We start from the raw sequence: 16,761 nt of genomic DNA, 5'->3' as shown, positions 1-16,761 counted from the left end.
AAAAAGTTCAAATCAAGTATATTGAATAGGGGGTTTTAGAAACATTCTACAACGTTTAGGACAAAAACGGGAAAATGTTTCCAACTGCAGAAGGAGCTAATGGGTTAAAATGACTCTTTTGTATTAAATGTTAAATTTGCATTTAAATAATTAGTTAAGTATCTTGACATTTTGTGCATGTCATTGTCACTCAGTTCTTAAGAATCTCAGTTCAGGCAGTCTTATAAGCATGTAAATACAAATTTAGAGCTAGAAGTCAATCCAGCGGATAAAGCTCAACATAGAGATCTTAAATGTCTGATATTAACCTTACCATGTGTAAATGTTTGTTTCATCTGTTGGGTCGTAAGATGTCCAGAACTGGAGTCAATGCTTGATGTGAAGGAACAACTCTGCACAGTCCCGCCTGGGCGTGCACCTGGAGGAGAAAGACTCCACTAATGAGCTGATATTTTGTTGTTTTTTTTTTTTATATAACTTTGTGAGCTATTGGTTTAGTCTTTTAATGTCATTTATTTGGTTCCAGCAGTTAGTTGTCATATTCCTAATTCCTACAGCAAGTCATCAATCTGGTCGTGTGGTTTGCGCGCTGGACTGTCGTTCAGATTTATCGACGGTCGAGGGTTCAAACCCTGCCCGCTCCCATCCCCCGTCGTCCTGCGGGAGGTTTGGACTAGGAACTAAACTATCTTCAACTCTGAAGGAACATCCGAAACATTTTACAAAACATCCTCAGTTCTGTACTGCATAATGATGTGATTGCCTGACTATAACATGGTTACACATTTTGTTATCTTTATTTCCTGCTCACTTCTGCTAAAGGTATGTCCTAGAGCAGCGTTTCTCACATGTGGGTGTGTGGACCCCCCGTGGTCCTCAAGACGACCATAGAGGGTCTGCAGAAAGATGAAAATTGTATACAATTAAAATAATTTCTCTGCTAAAAGCCAGTTTGTCTGATTGTATTTGAATAATAATCAACTAGCCCCTCACTAATGTTGAATGTTTATTTCTAAGATTCTTCACTGCATGGACAAACTCAGCTGCATCTATACTAATATGGGAGCAGATATGAGAAACACCCATAAATGAGGAACTGAAGCCAATGTTTAAACAGGAGACCACAAACTCTGGTAATAAAAACTGATTCCAATTTTGTATCTGTCATAATGAATTGATCTGGGCATCCAAATTGAGTCTAAACTAAATAATAGTACTGTACACATTTAGTCTGGACTAACTAGTCTTCCATATTTGTGTTGAATATTTAAAGTTTGCTACCTACCACAACAAATACCTTTCACATCTGCTACTCCTAGAATTCTTTCTGGCATGGGGTAGCTGGTCAACAGGTGAGTTATGCAGTAATGCTTCTGTCTAAAGCTCAGATAATATTCCAGAGACTGAAAGACATAGTACATAGAAATAGAAGACTTTAGAGGCAAGTTATTTCTCTTATTATATATCATGTTGTATGCCACAATGGTACTTAATTGGAACTATACTTGTCCCTACCCCCCCCCCCCCCCCCCCCCCCCCACATTCATTCAGCAGGAGGTTTAGACTAAAACATTAGGACATGATGTAAAAATTCTGACTTCTGAATGAAACTCTACTAAGTTTTAAACAAATGTATTCTTTTTTGAAGCGTCAAAGTACTTTAAACAAGGATATATTATCTCATTATTTTAAATCAAGTTGGAAGAAATTCTTCTATGAAAACTAAAGATACATTTATTGACCACTTAAATCTTGTAACTTATACACGTCACTTCAAAAAAGGAGATAAATATGCCCTACACATTTCATGTGTCTTGTCATGCATGTTAATAAATGACAAGCTCTGCTGAGTTGTTGGTTTTCCTGGCTGATTCAGGCAACCCAACCCGTGCTCTAATGGAACTAGGGAAGAAAGAGCACTTGTATGAATTTGTCCTAGCACATTCTGAAAGATAGGTGCTTTCAAATACTAAAATCTTAAAATGCAGTTGAATTTTTTTTATTAGAAAATTTATTTAGTCCTTTTTTAAGCCATATTCTAAATGACTAAACTTTTCTGCCTTGTGGAAAAAAAAAAAGTGTACATCAAAATTTTATATAAACCCTATCTTAATAAAGCAGAGTAGGACATAATTATCATATTATTTGAAGTAAAGTCTGTAATATATTAGATAAGAAGATAAGAGTTTATTTACTACTTTTTGAAATGGATGGCTTCATATACTATCAACATGCCTGGTCTAGAGTAGTATTTCCCAGAGTGGCGTAGGCCTACTCCCAGGTGCACAAGAAGAGTTTAAAGGGAGTGTGTGTTGCACATCATTTATTACGCTGATTTTTGTAAATACCCAACATATGAAATGCCAACTGAGCTATAGAAAGTTATGGATGAAAGTCTGAAATTAGTTAACTACATTAAGAACTGTTCTGTGACACAACGACATTTTTGGCAAGTAGGTCAAGAAATGGAAGTAGTCATACCCAGCTTCTTCTTCCTACCTCGATGCATCAAGGGAAACTGTTCCATTGATTATTTTGTTCTTAGATTATAAACTTCAATGTTTTCTGTATAATAGATATAAATGGTTGGTATGACTGGAAATGGCTTTTTAAACTAGCAGATAGGGCCTATATTTTCTGTTGTAAAATGCCTCAGCATATTGCTGCAAGGCAAAGACATTTCATTGTCTCACGCTCAATATAAAGTGAACTCTGCCATCGCAAAACAAAATGTCAAAAGAGAGTTGGTAATGAAGAAATAGACTTTGGCTACTATAATTGATGCTGATACTCTGAAATTTATGATACAGTATTTGGATTTAGTAAATGGGCTTGAAAAACTACGTTCCTGATTTTAAAAAAATATTGAATGGATAAGATATACCCTTGACTTTAACACAACATCTATGCCAGAAAAGTTTGCTGCATGCGGAAGCAGAGCAATTAGCTCCCGACAGATTCTTTAAAAAAAAAAATTAAAGGAGTGTATTTTTAAATCATTTTGGTTACAAATGCAATATGTGTATCCAGTTTTAACAGAAAGAGTTCAGAATTATATCTATCTACTTTCAACTTCATATTTATGTATAAAAAAAAAAGTTGTTTTTTCAGCTTCTTCTTCTTCTCATTTTTAGACGTTGAAAAAAAAAACAACAGACTGTTGGACGTAGAGTCGCATCTCAGATTAAAATTAACAATCTAGGAACCAAATCATGATGAGTTGTCATCTAAACACAATTACATCCATCTCATCGCTCTCAATCAATCTTATTTAAATTAGAACTTTCATTTATTTTATACGCAATTTAATCTTTCTTTTATTATTTTGTCTTTGTTAGCCTAACAAAAAATATTTTAAAAAATAGAATTTGATTGTAATTAAAATAAATCCATTTTTTGAAAAAAAAAAAAAAGGGGGGGGGGGGGAGAGAGGTACTCAGCATTATAAAAATTATAGAAGTGGTACACATATATAGGTCAAAAGTTCAGGAAACTGGTCTAGGATTCAATCATATCCTCATTCCCTGCCATTTAGCTTTTGTGTGTATTCTTTTGCATTTTAAACCAATCAAAGGGCTGGCGTGATAAGACTTACATTCATTTTATCCATAGAGTCCCACAGTATTCCTTTAGCATTAAAATGAGACATTCTTGTGTCTGAGGTATAAGTAGGAGCAGTGTACAGCAGCATCTAAAAATAGATTGACACTAGACTCAATAAGAAAGTAAATTGTTATAAACCTGGTGGTGACACAGATGGGGGTAGTGCTGTGTGTTTTGAGACTACCGTACGCAAATCGCCCCAGGCCAGCTCTAGAGGAGCGGTCAACCGTGACGAGTGACAGTACACACCAGTTTGGCAAAGACCTGTGCTGTAAATATCACGCACGTAAGTCACGGCGAATGTAATCAAGCGAGTGGTCAAGCGACGTTCCATGCGTTTCTAGAAGGCCAGTAGAGACCCTATAAAAGAGCCAGTGTGTTAAGACTCAAGACTCGCAATATGACCAAGACAAGGCAAGAACCAGCACGGTGTGTGAAGTCAGTGCGGAGCAGAGACTAGGTTTTTGTAAAGACAGTGTTGATGTTGTTGCCAACTGTACAGTGTTTTTAATGTATTTGCAATTAAACTGTTACTGATACTTAGGAGCCCTGAGATGTGAGGTTCTTTAAGTTCGTTGTGTCGTGTGGTGCAGTTTGAAGAGAGCTGGGATAGTAGGAGAGTCGTAACAGTATCTATTGATAAGATGATGTAAAGTCATCTGTTTCTTAAAGGAGGTCTCATGTAACCACCAAAACCAACCATCTGTACTATCAGGGGCGGACAGGGTGTCAATATCGGCACGGGCATTTCTGTAGGCCAACAATCCAGCCCATATGATGGCAATCTTATTATAACCAACTGACCTCAAAATCAGCATGTTAAGTTTGATAACTGTATGCATGCATACAGTGAACTCTATAACTTTAAAAGAAACCTAGGTCTTATGTTGCTTTTTAATCGCTCCGTGTTAAGGCCCTAAAAGGATTGAGACAAAGTGGCATAGTGGCGTCCATGCGGTACTTTCGGTGGATCTACCAGCCCATTTGGGTACTGGCCCACGGGGCATTAGCCCGAATTCCCATATAGCCAGTCCACCCTTGTTTATTATCCTTAACTAATATCAGGTACCCATGAGGTGGAAAGACTCAGGATTGTCCTAATAAACCAGAAGATTCAAAATCCCAGCCTTTCCCTAGTTATAAATTCCAAGATCTCTCAGTTCGGAAGCCAAGCACTTATCACTCAGCCACCACGGGCCCATTGATACTAGAGAGTTTTGTTCAGTCACAAGGCAAACCTACTCACCTCACCTAGAGCTAAACATAACAACTGTCATGTAAGCAAGAATAAAAGGGGGAAACAACAAATAAAATAATAAGAGGGTACCAAAGAACTCAAACAGATATACACTTGAGCATGAAAAAAAGAGGTACTTGATATTAGTCTGGGAAAAGTAAAGGCGGTTGGTCATTGTGCTGGCCACATGACACCCTTGTTAACTGTGGGCTACAGAAACAGATGACCTTAACATCATTTGCACTACAGATCTGAAAGGGGTCACATGAAAACAATATTTTGTAGCAGTTTTGTTTATTGGCAAAGCTTAGGATGTTGGAAACTTTCTGGATTCTTCAATTATATGTTAAGGGAGGCAATGTGGCCAAGTAGTAAAGCGCTTGGCTTCCAAATCAGGGGTCCATGGTTCAAATTCTGTTGGTTTTTTATTTTATTTTGGGATCGTTGGGCACCTCTGAGTCTACCCAGCTCTAATGGGTACCTGACATTAGTTGGGAAAAAAGTAAAGGCAGTTGGTCATTGTCCTGACATTACCTGACATTAGTTGGGAAAAAAGTAAAGGCAGTTGGTCATTGTCCTGACATTACCTGACATTAGTTGGGAAAAAAGTAAAGGCAGTTGGTCATTGTCCTGACATTAGTTGGGAAAAAAGTAAAGGCAGTTGGTCATTGTCCTGACATTACCTGACATTAGTTGGGAAAAAAGTAAAGGCAGTTGGTCATTGTCCTGACATTACCTGACATTAGTTGGGAAAAAAAGTAAAGGCAGTTGGTCATTGTCCTGACATTACCTGACATTAGTTGGGAAAAAAGTAAAGGCAGTTGGTCATTGTCCTGACACTCTTGTTAACTGTGGGCCATCATCTGCCTTATAGATGACAAGGTCTGAAAGGGGAACTGTACCATATATCAAGGGTTACTTCTACAGAACATGAGACTATCATCACGTTACAGAGTGATTGTCTAAATGGATATTTATGTGCAGCAAGAATTTTTAGTCATCAAGCATTTCAAAATTAATGTTACATTAAAGTAATTTAACTTATTTCATACGTACATGTCCAATCTGCAAGCCAATACCCAAATAGATAGTATTCCAAAGGTCTACAAATTTAGATGACCTAAATATTCTGTCAGCATGTTCTACAAGGCTGATCTAAAAACATCAAAAGAAAATAAATGAAATTGATGAAATGAAGGTAGAAAAAAAAAAAAATTATTCTTATTTTCATGCATTCATCTAAAGAAACCATCTTTAAGAAAGGCACATATTATCTACACCAGTGATGGTCAAACTTCGTCCCGCAGCCGGCCTGCCACAAAATAGCCTAATAATTAAAAAAACAATGAAATAAAAATACACATTTCTTATAGGAGTTGAGAGTTTGAAATAACATTATGACAAACAAGTCTGTCCCATTTGCAATGAAACCATGGTCTAAATATAATAACACTCTTTATGCATCTATGACAGATGACAACAAAAAAGTCTGAAGATCTCCAAAACAGAATAATTGTGCTGGCAAAATCTTTTTTTCAAAAGTTTATAGTGCTCAGAAACCAGTACAAATGTCAGTTATATTTTCTGATGGGCGACCTTGTTCAACAATGTTATATTTAAGTTTTAGGAATTTTAAAACTGTTACAAAGATAATGACATCTAGAATCAAGTCAATACATCACATTTTGTCCATCACAGTTAACTTTAAAGATTAGTAGGTGTAACTTCTGCTCCATTATTATGAGCTTAAGTACCAATGGGGAAAATACTGCGCAAATGGTATTACTTTTAAGGAAAAACAATTCTGTTACTTGAAAGTTAGCCTGCACACGTTCCTTGAAGGAAAAAACAAAAAGGCTAGATATGTTTCATGAAGATTACAAAAAAATAGAGCTCCAAATATGATAGAGAAAATATCTGGGATTTTCAATCAAAACTACCAAGAGAACAATGTTGATTTCCTAAAGTGCATTATACATCAAGACATTCTCTGTGAAACAGCCTTAAATATAAAAAATAATCCTCTTGATCCAACAGTAAAATTAATAAATGTTTAATCACTCTCATAGGCTTAAAGACTATTACAAGAATCCTAAGCTTTATGCAATTTGAATATTAAAAAAAAAGGCTTTAGTGCGTGTTAGTAAGATGGCTTAATGCAGGACGCAATTTTAAATGAGTTTGAGAACTAAAAAAAAAAACAAAAGCGTGTCCTTCTTCCAATAGAACACAATTGCTCTCTGCAGAATGTGTAATGTTTGAAGATTCTGCACCACTCTTATTAGAGTTTCTATTGTCACATATCTGTCACACTGTGGTAAATAGTAAGATACAGGGGGGAAAATCAATTTAACTCTTTCTCTCCATAATTACTTACCACATTTTGGTGGAATCAACGCTGGTATCGTCAGTTAGGAGAGAAAGAGTTAACGATAACCATGAAGGTTTGAAACAACACCTTATTTGATTTACAAATCTGCTAGCTAAGACTGACTTGATTTATTTCACTATTCAAAATGCACTGACTGTTATGAAGGAAGACAAGCTTAGGTATTATAGAATAAAATCATAATTGCATGCGGTATTTGAAAGTAGATTATCAATATGTTCGAATGCCTTTTAGCGTGTAGTGTGTGTTGTACAATAGTGAAACCAGACTACCTACTTGAATTAATGAAACTGAAATTTAATAATCATCTCAAAAAATTATTTCTAAATATTCCAAAGTTAGAGTTCCAAAAGGGCTTGCCAAAAAATTCAAGTCATGGTCACTGAATTTGTGCAATGTTTGCATGTTATATATTTATGAGTAGACTAGTAGGATCTGTGTAAGAAATTGATGACAAATACCTAAGTTCACTCTTATGAGTAATCACCTCCCATTTTCTTTAGATGTGAACCAAATTATGAAGAAAATAATATTGGTTTAATTTTTATAGCTTTAAATTTAATACAAAATTTCTGAATTTTCTTTTTTCACATTATGACCTGCCAATATATTTCCTTAACGTTTTTTGCCCACTTCTACAAAAAAATTTGACCATCACTGATCTAAACAATGCAGAGGCATAGTAAGGGGGGGGGGGGGAGGGGGCATGATGCCCTGGGTGCTACTCTCAGGGGGGCACCACATACAGACAGGCACCTATATTTCTATGTGATGATCATGGTAAATGGGGGAGGGGGGCGCCAATAAAGTACCTTGCCCCGGGCCCACTTTTTGCGCACTTCGCCTCTGAAACAATGTCATTGTAATGTTTCCGTCTCAAGTGCTTTTTCTTCTTTTTATTTCTAATCTTATATTTTTTCTGTAGAAGTTATGTTTCCTTAAAGACAACTAGTAAAGCTCCTCTTACAAGCAAAGAAAAAATAAACCTGCCCATGGACAATGGAAAAAACTATGCAGGTCCAAAACTGGGTTTACAAGAAACACTGCGCTTATCATCCTTAATCTTCAGAATCTCATTGCCATTAAAGTTCCTCTTAACTCCTCGCATTCCATGAAACAGATGTTTTCAATTTCTCCATTTCTGTGGATAACTTACCAGCCATTTAACTTTGTTTTAGCCAACAAAAAGTCAACCACACATTAAAGCTGAATAGAAACTAAGTACAATTTTGAATAAAACACTTCAGCATTCAATCAGATCAACACTCACCATTTCACCAGCTGTCAGTCATCCGAAATTAGGAGGTGAAACAAAATTAATGATACAGTATTGCAAAAAAAGTTTAGTAACTGCTCTCAGTGCACAGACTTAACTTAGTGACAATTAGTAGTTTAAAGATTTATTTTTATCCACAGCTTCACTATAAGACTCACACTGATTCTCATACAGGCAAGTGAGGACTAGAAGAAGAGTGGACAACGGAAACGCTTTCAAATCCTAAGTGGAAACATTGGAATTTTTCACCAAGACTGGAACAAAAAAAAATTACCAAGTTTTGTTGGATGTTGCTAAATAGCTATTTATTGCTAGGGTAACAAAAAGTAAAAAAAAACATACTAACTATAATGGCCGAGCATGTTAAGTAGTTGCTGTGACATCTTATAGAGAAGAAATCATAGTCAGCAATGATGCTCATAACACAGGTGTTTTTTTGTAGGTATGTCTCACGACGCAATCTCTCCCTTGACTGATCTGAGAGTTAAAGATATATGTTTCTCAATAATATATAAACTAAAATCCAATACACATATCATGCAATGCTTACCATGATCTTTGTTATTGACAAGATCCTAAATTTTACAGTCTTAAATCCATTCTAATTAAAAGGTTTTATAAAAAAAAATAATTAATAAAAATAATTTTTTCAGAACTAAAATAAATCATTTTTATTCATTTACAAGAAAAAAAAAATTCTTTTATTCAGATATCCTAAAGTTGAGTAGCAGTACAAGTCAGCTTTTGATTGAGTAACACATAAATAATTACTTCGAAGTTCAACCAAAGATTATGAGGAGCAGTGGCTGAGCAGAAAAGCACTTGGCTTCTGAACCGAAGGTCTCGGGTTCAAATCCTGGGATTTTTAATTTCAGGATCTTTGGGAACCTCCGAGTCCACCCAGTTCTAATGGGTACCTGACATTGGTTGGAGAAAAGTAAAGTTGGTTGGTTGTTGTGCTGGCCACATGACACCCTTGTTAACCATAGGCCACTGAAACAGATGACCTTTACATCATCTGCCCTATAGACCACAAGGTCTGTCTGAAAGCGGAACTTTACTTTACAACCAAAGATTAACTACCTTGGGCTAGCTAAGTGTATCGTACACCCACATTTTAGGCACTTATTTATTGTTGTTTAATTACTTTTAGGTTGTTCGGCAAAAGTTTTAAACTGCTCAGAAATTAAATTTTATACAAGTTACACACACACATCAATTTATGCAAGTCTCTTTTCTCAAAAGTCATTGCGACATAGAGGTCTCAATTATATCAAACTCATTTTTGCCATATAGTTATATTACAGGTTAAATTACAGGAATATTTTCACCAAAATGACTGCACTCCATTACATGCTTTAGCCACCAGGGCAGATCAAATACAATATTTAGGTCAAAATAAATTCAGATGTGTGGATTAACTGTATGTGAAAAGCAATAAACTTCTTGAAATATTCTTTACTGCTCAGACTCATGGACAATTGCTTAATTAGTACATTATTAAACCATTACAAAAGGCTGTATGGATGTCTTGAGCTGTTTTTTTTTCTAATTCCTGATTTTTCGGAAGTCTCAAATCAAACCAATTTTTTCAAAACTCCTGATTATGTTGAACAATTTTATATTGTCCCAGGAAATGTCCTTTTTTTTTTCACTTGTTAGAAGCACATTGAGTGTGTTTAGAATATCTATGAAGTGTATTGAAGATATAAATTTTTTTTAAAGTTTACTTTTTCAGCATCATATTTGAAGTCAACTTTCATCCATCTTTAACTAATAAAGACACATATGGCTTCCTTCATTCACAAAGTAACTACAAATCATATAGAAATGAGATAATTGCCTGGCCGTTAGCTACAGTCAGAAAAATATGACCCATTTAGCAGTTCCCAAGCCCCCCTAACATGAAGCTGATATGATCAAAGGAACAGGTGCTAATACACTCTGGGATCAGCGGCATTGCAGGCTCTGCCAGGGTGTAAGCACTATGTGCCGCAAGCTGCCTAAAGCTCACCAGCTCCTCATTTTTCCTCAGGGTTGAATCCCGAAGCCTTTCCCATGTTTGTGTATAGCTGCAAGGCAGCAGAGGTTTCAATTCAGAGTTGTCCCTGATGAAAAAAACAACAACATTAACATAAAACTTACTATGATTCTCAGATGTGATGTTCACATGATGAGGGTGCAAGTATTGTTTGATCCAGTCATTGGATTCCGAGTGAAGTGTGGCACTGGGGACAATTGTTACCATTTAATTGTGTTATTTTTGCCCAAACCTAGAAATGCATTTGGCAACCCTTTTCCTCTCCTCCCAAGTACTTCTAGAGTAGAAGTTTCATGGCACCCCTGAGCAGACTTCCCTATTTCATGTCACCCCTGAGCAGACTACCCAAGTCAAAAACCAATCTTGGGAAAAAACTCTTATTTTCAAATGACTTCAACATTTTTATTTTTAAGCCATATACAAAAACCTATTTTAAAACGTATTCCTATCTCCCCCCCCCCCCTCCTCCAATGTGTCTGAGTCATCCCCTTAAGCCGAACTAGAAGATTTCTGTATCCTATACATGGTTAACTTCAGTTTCTGATGGTGCCTCCATCGTTGCTAGGAAGTTCAGAACCTTTATTATCAAATTTATTTCAATTGTTCCCTTACAAATAAGAACTACAAGATGAAAATGTTTTTTTTCTCTTAATTTTTAAGCATTTCAAAACATATGACTTTCTTAAGACTAAAGAAACAAAATCCTTCCCCTTATGTCTATAACAAATTTACAACTTATAAAGTACCATCACATTTTTACACATCATTGCACATACATCCTGTACAGACATTAATTAGATACATTTCTATAATTAGAGTATAACAAAAATCTAATTTTATCATTTTAAGTTTTCTTTTGAAGGAGCTATAAGGTTTTAAGGTAAAAGAATTTTTTTTGTTAAAAGTCTGCTTTTAAATTCTGAACTCAGTCCAATAAGAATTACGTTTTTTTTTGGATGCTTACAGATTGAATGGAGCAATTTTTTTTTTTAAATTAACAACAAATGCTGTCAGGTTTACTAGGGATTGATTTTTCGCTTTTGCTCCTTCCTTGCTAAACTCTAAATTTTCACATCTGTACAACATCTGGGAGTTATTCCCGCAAGAAATACTGAAAATTAAGTGGCTGAGAACGTCACTAAAAATTTTTTTTACAATTTTGTTTTTATTGCGATATGATATAGAAAAATATTTTGTGAATAAATAGAATGGGTGCTGGCTTTTTTGTTTTTATACTTTCCAAATATCAAAACCATACCATTTCCCAGCATTCTCTGTTAGGTCAGAGCTTCTATAAGCAATTAGCGTATGATTCAGTGGATTATCTGAGGATTTCAACATGTTACGCGCAGGCTGTGAAAAAAAAAAGACTTCATTAAATAAAAAAGTTAAGTCTTGTTTTCTTCAAAATCAATCTAGAAAAATAATTATAGTATATCTTTGTATAGTTCATTCAGTATGGTTGGATAATAACTTTTGTCATCCAGGAGGCTGAGGGCTTTGAACCGGGGTTTTGTACCTCCTCATGTGGCTGGTGAGACCTATGTGAGCCCGGAATGTTCGGCTGCACACTGGGCAGGTTATTCCTGCTGGAGCTAGTGTCACTGGCCTTGCTTTTTTGTTTTTTTTCTTTTGTTGACTTTGTAAGCAAAACATGACTGTCTCGTCTTATCTTTGATATTAAATGGAAATGTCACAATGATTAGGGCATTTGTTTGTTTGTTTGTTTGTTTGTTTGAATGGGATGCAAGGTGGCTGAGTGGAAAAGAGCTCGACTTCCAAACCAATGAGTCTAGGGTTTGACACATGATGAAGACCAGGATTTTGAACTGCAGGATTTTCAATCCAACCTACTCTAAAGGGTATTTGACTTTGGGTGAGGAAAGACAGTTGGTCGTTTTACTGGTCAGTTCCCTCATGACATCTTTGTTAACCATCAGCCACAGAAACAGGGGAACTTGATATTATCAGCTCAATAGATCACACAGTATCAAAGGGGAACTTAACTTTATTTATTGAACAGGATGCTTGTCAAAAAAACTAGAAATGTTACAAGTACAATACGAGGAAAGCATAAACAAGACATCCTCGTATAGCTTGGTGCCACACTTTCATGGAAGACCTCAGAGCAGTGGACATCAGGTGAGAAGAGACTTAGACATTGTCAGTGACAGATCTTTATGGAGACAGCTTGGTGCTCAATGCCCAGAACAGTGTAAGTAAGTATGATTGTAATTGTAAACTTATTTGTTAAATGTTAAAACTTGAACATCAATCCCCTGATTTAGTTAAAATGAAACACCATTTTAATCACAAAACCATTGTTTTCTTATTCACAGACTTAAAGTTACTGAGTAAGCAAGTTCTATAACTCCAGACAAAAAAAGTGCCACCACTTTTAACTGAGTTACATCCCTTGAGTTTTTTTTTTTTTTTTTTTCGATATTCTAATAATGTAAATATATTGATAAATGGAGCACCGAGTTTACCTTGGGTCAAATATATTTTACAAACACAGAACAAACATTTCTCCAACAAACCTCAATGCCATAAGTATCATTGTATTCATGAATTTGTATTGTCCATAAGGTATCTTCAATATGTGCACTGACCAGAACGGAAGTATTCTCTGACAATTGAATAGTTTGATGTTAGTAACCAATGGATATGAAATCAATTTCATAAAAATAAGATAATTTAAATTTTAAACTTGATCAGTCTGGTGTGAGTTATTCTATTTAGACTAATAAACATAACTAAAAAAGAACTTTCTGACTTTAAATACCCCAATTACACTCATTTATTATCCAACTTAAAAACTAATAATATATAATGGCCCAATTCTAAAACCACACATAGATATTAGATATAATCATTTTTATTATTTATAAAAACTTATTTATACATTTTAGCAATATTTGGTCTTCTTTTTCTTTTGTGCAACCTGTACGACACTTTATAATTTTCTATTTTATAATGTCAAGTTTAGGTGATTGGGTAATGGGTTAATGATAATAAGATAGGATAAAGTGATGCTCTAATTTAAACGAGAAAACAAAATATTTGATGCTTTTTGCATTCAGAGAAAGAAAGAGGGGTGAAAATGCAATGTCGCATTGTGATTACATATGACCAACCTGTGACCGCAGCTGTGTATCAAGGATTGGCCTCTTTAGTCACACTAGAAGTTGCAAAAGGAAAACACAATTTTCTGAGACGCAAAATGCTACAGATGCATTCAGCGAATGATAATTTTTTTTAGAAGATGCCACCTCTACAGATTTATGTAAATCATTGTCTAAGACTACCACTGAGTGATAAAGCACTTGGCTTCCAACCGAGAGTTCCTGGGTTTGAATTTCAGTGAAGAATGGGATTTAGAATTTCTGGATTTTGAGGGTGCCCCTGAGTCCGCCCAAATCTAAATAGGAGAAAGTAGAGACAGTAGGTCTTTATGCTGGCCAAAAGACACACTCATCAACCATCAGCCAAAGAAACAAAGAAACTTTACATCCTCTGCACTATAGATTGTATGGTCTGGAAAGAAACTTTACTTTTAACTAGACAATAATGAACAATGTCAGCTGACTTAAACCTACCAACCAGGTAGCCAGTGTACAGTAGGCTTTGATCAATATGAACTGATGTTGTTCTGCCATCTGCCTCCACAAGTTTAGCGTGGAAATCTTTCGCAAGAACATTTGTTCCTGATTTTAAAATCAAATGGAAATTTCTGAAAACAAAACAACCAAATTAAAGCCTAGAATTACAACTACAAGAAAAAAAAAGAGTAAAATATTTAATTTAATTAGGTATAAACAGTGCATGAAAATGAATAGTCTAAAGTTTATTAATATCCCAAGCAAAGTGAAGTGTAACTTGCTAGTTCAATAAAAGGTGGCACAGAACTGATGGACATCTCATAATAGTTTTTAGTATCCCTTTATTAGCATCCTATCATTTATATGGCTTCCTTTCATCTTTCTTTCTTCACCTATCCTTAGTCTGTTGGACCTTTGGGGCACAACACAAGATCTGTTGACCATATTTCTCCATTCCACTTTGTCTTTTGCCTTGGATAGAATCCTTTTTTTAATGGTGAGCCTGTCCATTCTTTTATGTTGTCTTCTTCCTAACATTTTATTATATCTGGAATTCAAATCATTGACAGTTTTAGGACATGTAATTTTAGTGATGCAAGGTGGTTGATTGGCTTCCTAACCGAGGGGTTCTCGGGTTCGAAACTCTGTGACGATTGGGATTTTGAATTTTTTATTTTTAGGACGCTCCTCAGTGCACCCAACTCAATGTGTCTGACATTAGTTGGGAAAAGTAAAGACAGTTGGTTGTTGTTCTGGCTTTCGAAACAGATAACCTTCACATCATATGCCCAATAGATGGTAATGTCTAAAAAGGAGTACTTTACCTTTTATTTTAGCTTAATTTTATAAGCCTGGGAACTTTAGAAAATATCTCAACTCAATGGGAAAATAACAACCCATAATATATAAAAATAAATTGTGTAATCAATGATCCTTCAAGAATATAAACAAGAAAACCAAATAAAAACTTTTTTAAAAAGACAATACCTCTATTATACAATTTAAAGGGCAATTATTTCACGTTTAATAATTAATTAATCTTCAATTTTCGTAAAAAGGAGCATAATTAACCTCCCTCCTCCCCCCCCCCCACCCCGGTCACCATGTATAATAATAACAATTTATGTTTACACAAAAAAATAATACCTTTTGAAAACTGTGAATTTTAAATCTTTAATCAATTCTTGGCTGTCCCTCGATCTCTTTAGTCTCGATGTCACAGTGATAGCACTGAAGGTCTCAAAATATTTTAAATTTCCCACACTGTGACCTGATACTTTGAAATATGCATAGAGACTTGATTATTATTATAGTATGAGAAGTATTAATAACATGTCTAAAAATTCTACTAGCTTACCATATATTTAAATTTGATTTTTTTAATTTGGAAATTTAATTTTTTTTGGGCATATATTGTATCTATTATGCTACAGAATCTCTGATTTTATTATTTTTTATTATGTTAGTTTGAAAATTGTATGCATCAATGGTCTTCCTTAAAGGTAATATTTGGTTTCCAGGTGTTTTTTTTTAGTTATTTTATTCATAAAAAAAAAGGAATTAAGATTAAAATTTGTTTTGAAAATTGATCAGATTGATATGGAGAAGCAATGCTTACTGTATCACAAAGTGCACATGTGGTTATGGCATTCGCCACAAGATGCCCAGTATAATGGGCCTAAGACAAGCTTAACAAAAAAAACTGATTTGGAAACTACTGAGAACACATAGTTCACTGCCCAGTTTATTCTCAAATCTTTTATAGATCTAGATCTAGGGAAAAATCCAGTCCAATGTTACAGATGAGCATGCATTTGCTCAGATCAAACAACTACTCAACTAGTTACTCTAGGTCTAGATCTAGAATTAGTAGAATCTAGACTCTTATGCCTATGCCCCTATGGACATTGAATCTACTATATCTATTAAGTTAATTAAGTCTCTATAATTATAATCTAGTATAATTAAAATAATTAAATAATGCTCAACATTTGGAAAGCCAAAAAAATTAAAAATAATTTAAAATATAATTAGAGTCTAGATCTAGATCTATTTTTTGTAGACAATTGACTCAATTGTGATAGATCTAGAATTTGACCGTCACTCAATGATCTAGTCTAGTCATTAGTTGTTGTTTTAATAGATTTGGCTAGGTTGTAAAAATGAAAACCTTTTTTAATCTTTTACTTTGTAACTTAAAAACAAGATACTTCAATTCAATAATAATCATAATCATAATCATAATGCCTTAGGCGCTTAGCGGAATAGCGAATACATGTTAATAAATAGAATTGAATAGATATTAGTATTAGATCTAGATATCTAAAATAAATCTTATAATTTACCGTTTGGTATTAATATTAATACGCTTAAGAAAAGGATAACTTGGATAATCATAATTTCATAGCCTATCGAAGTTTTCTAAAGCTTTATTTTAGACCGGGTTTTGTTGTGAGGACGTTCAAAATGTTTTATTGTGGATTCTAATAAATCTAGATATACAAATAAATATATAAGTCTAATAGATTCTTAAGATAAGATATCTAGGTCTACTGATTTAACAGCTGATATATATAGATCTAGTATATTATCTACGAATTGTCTGATGGATGT

At 34.6% G+C, this 16,761-nt stretch overlaps 1 protein-coding gene across 1 annotated transcript in view; it reads right to left on the bottom strand.

Annotated features, from left to right (window-relative positions):
• Positions 1-16,761, bottom strand: part of LOC129924379 (ADAM 17-like protease) — an 18,059-nt gene extending 1,298 nt beyond the window's left edge. Inside the window, exons 1-11 of the mRNA XM_056018590.1 lie at positions 16,494-16,761; positions 15,295-15,424; positions 14,146-14,279; positions 13,087-13,175; positions 11,805-11,899; positions 10,651-10,733; positions 8,852-8,982; positions 5,897-5,995; positions 3,596-3,691; positions 1,286-1,403; positions 314-418 (exon numbers count right to left, since the gene is read on the bottom strand). Coding sequence (XP_055874565.1) covers positions 314-418; positions 1,286-1,403; positions 3,596-3,691; positions 5,897-5,995; positions 8,852-8,982; positions 10,651-10,733; positions 11,805-11,899; positions 13,087-13,175; positions 14,146-14,279; positions 15,295-15,424; positions 16,494-16,545 — 1,132 coding nt within the window. The 5' untranslated portion in view covers positions 16,546-16,761. The remainder of the gene's footprint in view (positions 1-313; positions 419-1,285; positions 1,404-3,595; positions 3,692-5,896; positions 5,996-8,851; positions 8,983-10,650; positions 10,734-11,804; positions 11,900-13,086; positions 13,176-14,145; positions 14,280-15,294; positions 15,425-16,493) is intronic.

Source organism: Biomphalaria glabrata, chromosome 2, assembly GCF_947242115.1.
Source record: "Biomphalaria glabrata chromosome 2, xgBioGlab47.1, whole genome shotgun sequence".
Taxonomy (NCBI): Eukaryota; Metazoa; Mollusca; class Gastropoda; family Planorbidae; genus Biomphalaria; species Biomphalaria glabrata.
This window is presented reverse-complemented; position numbering and strand designations above follow the sequence as displayed.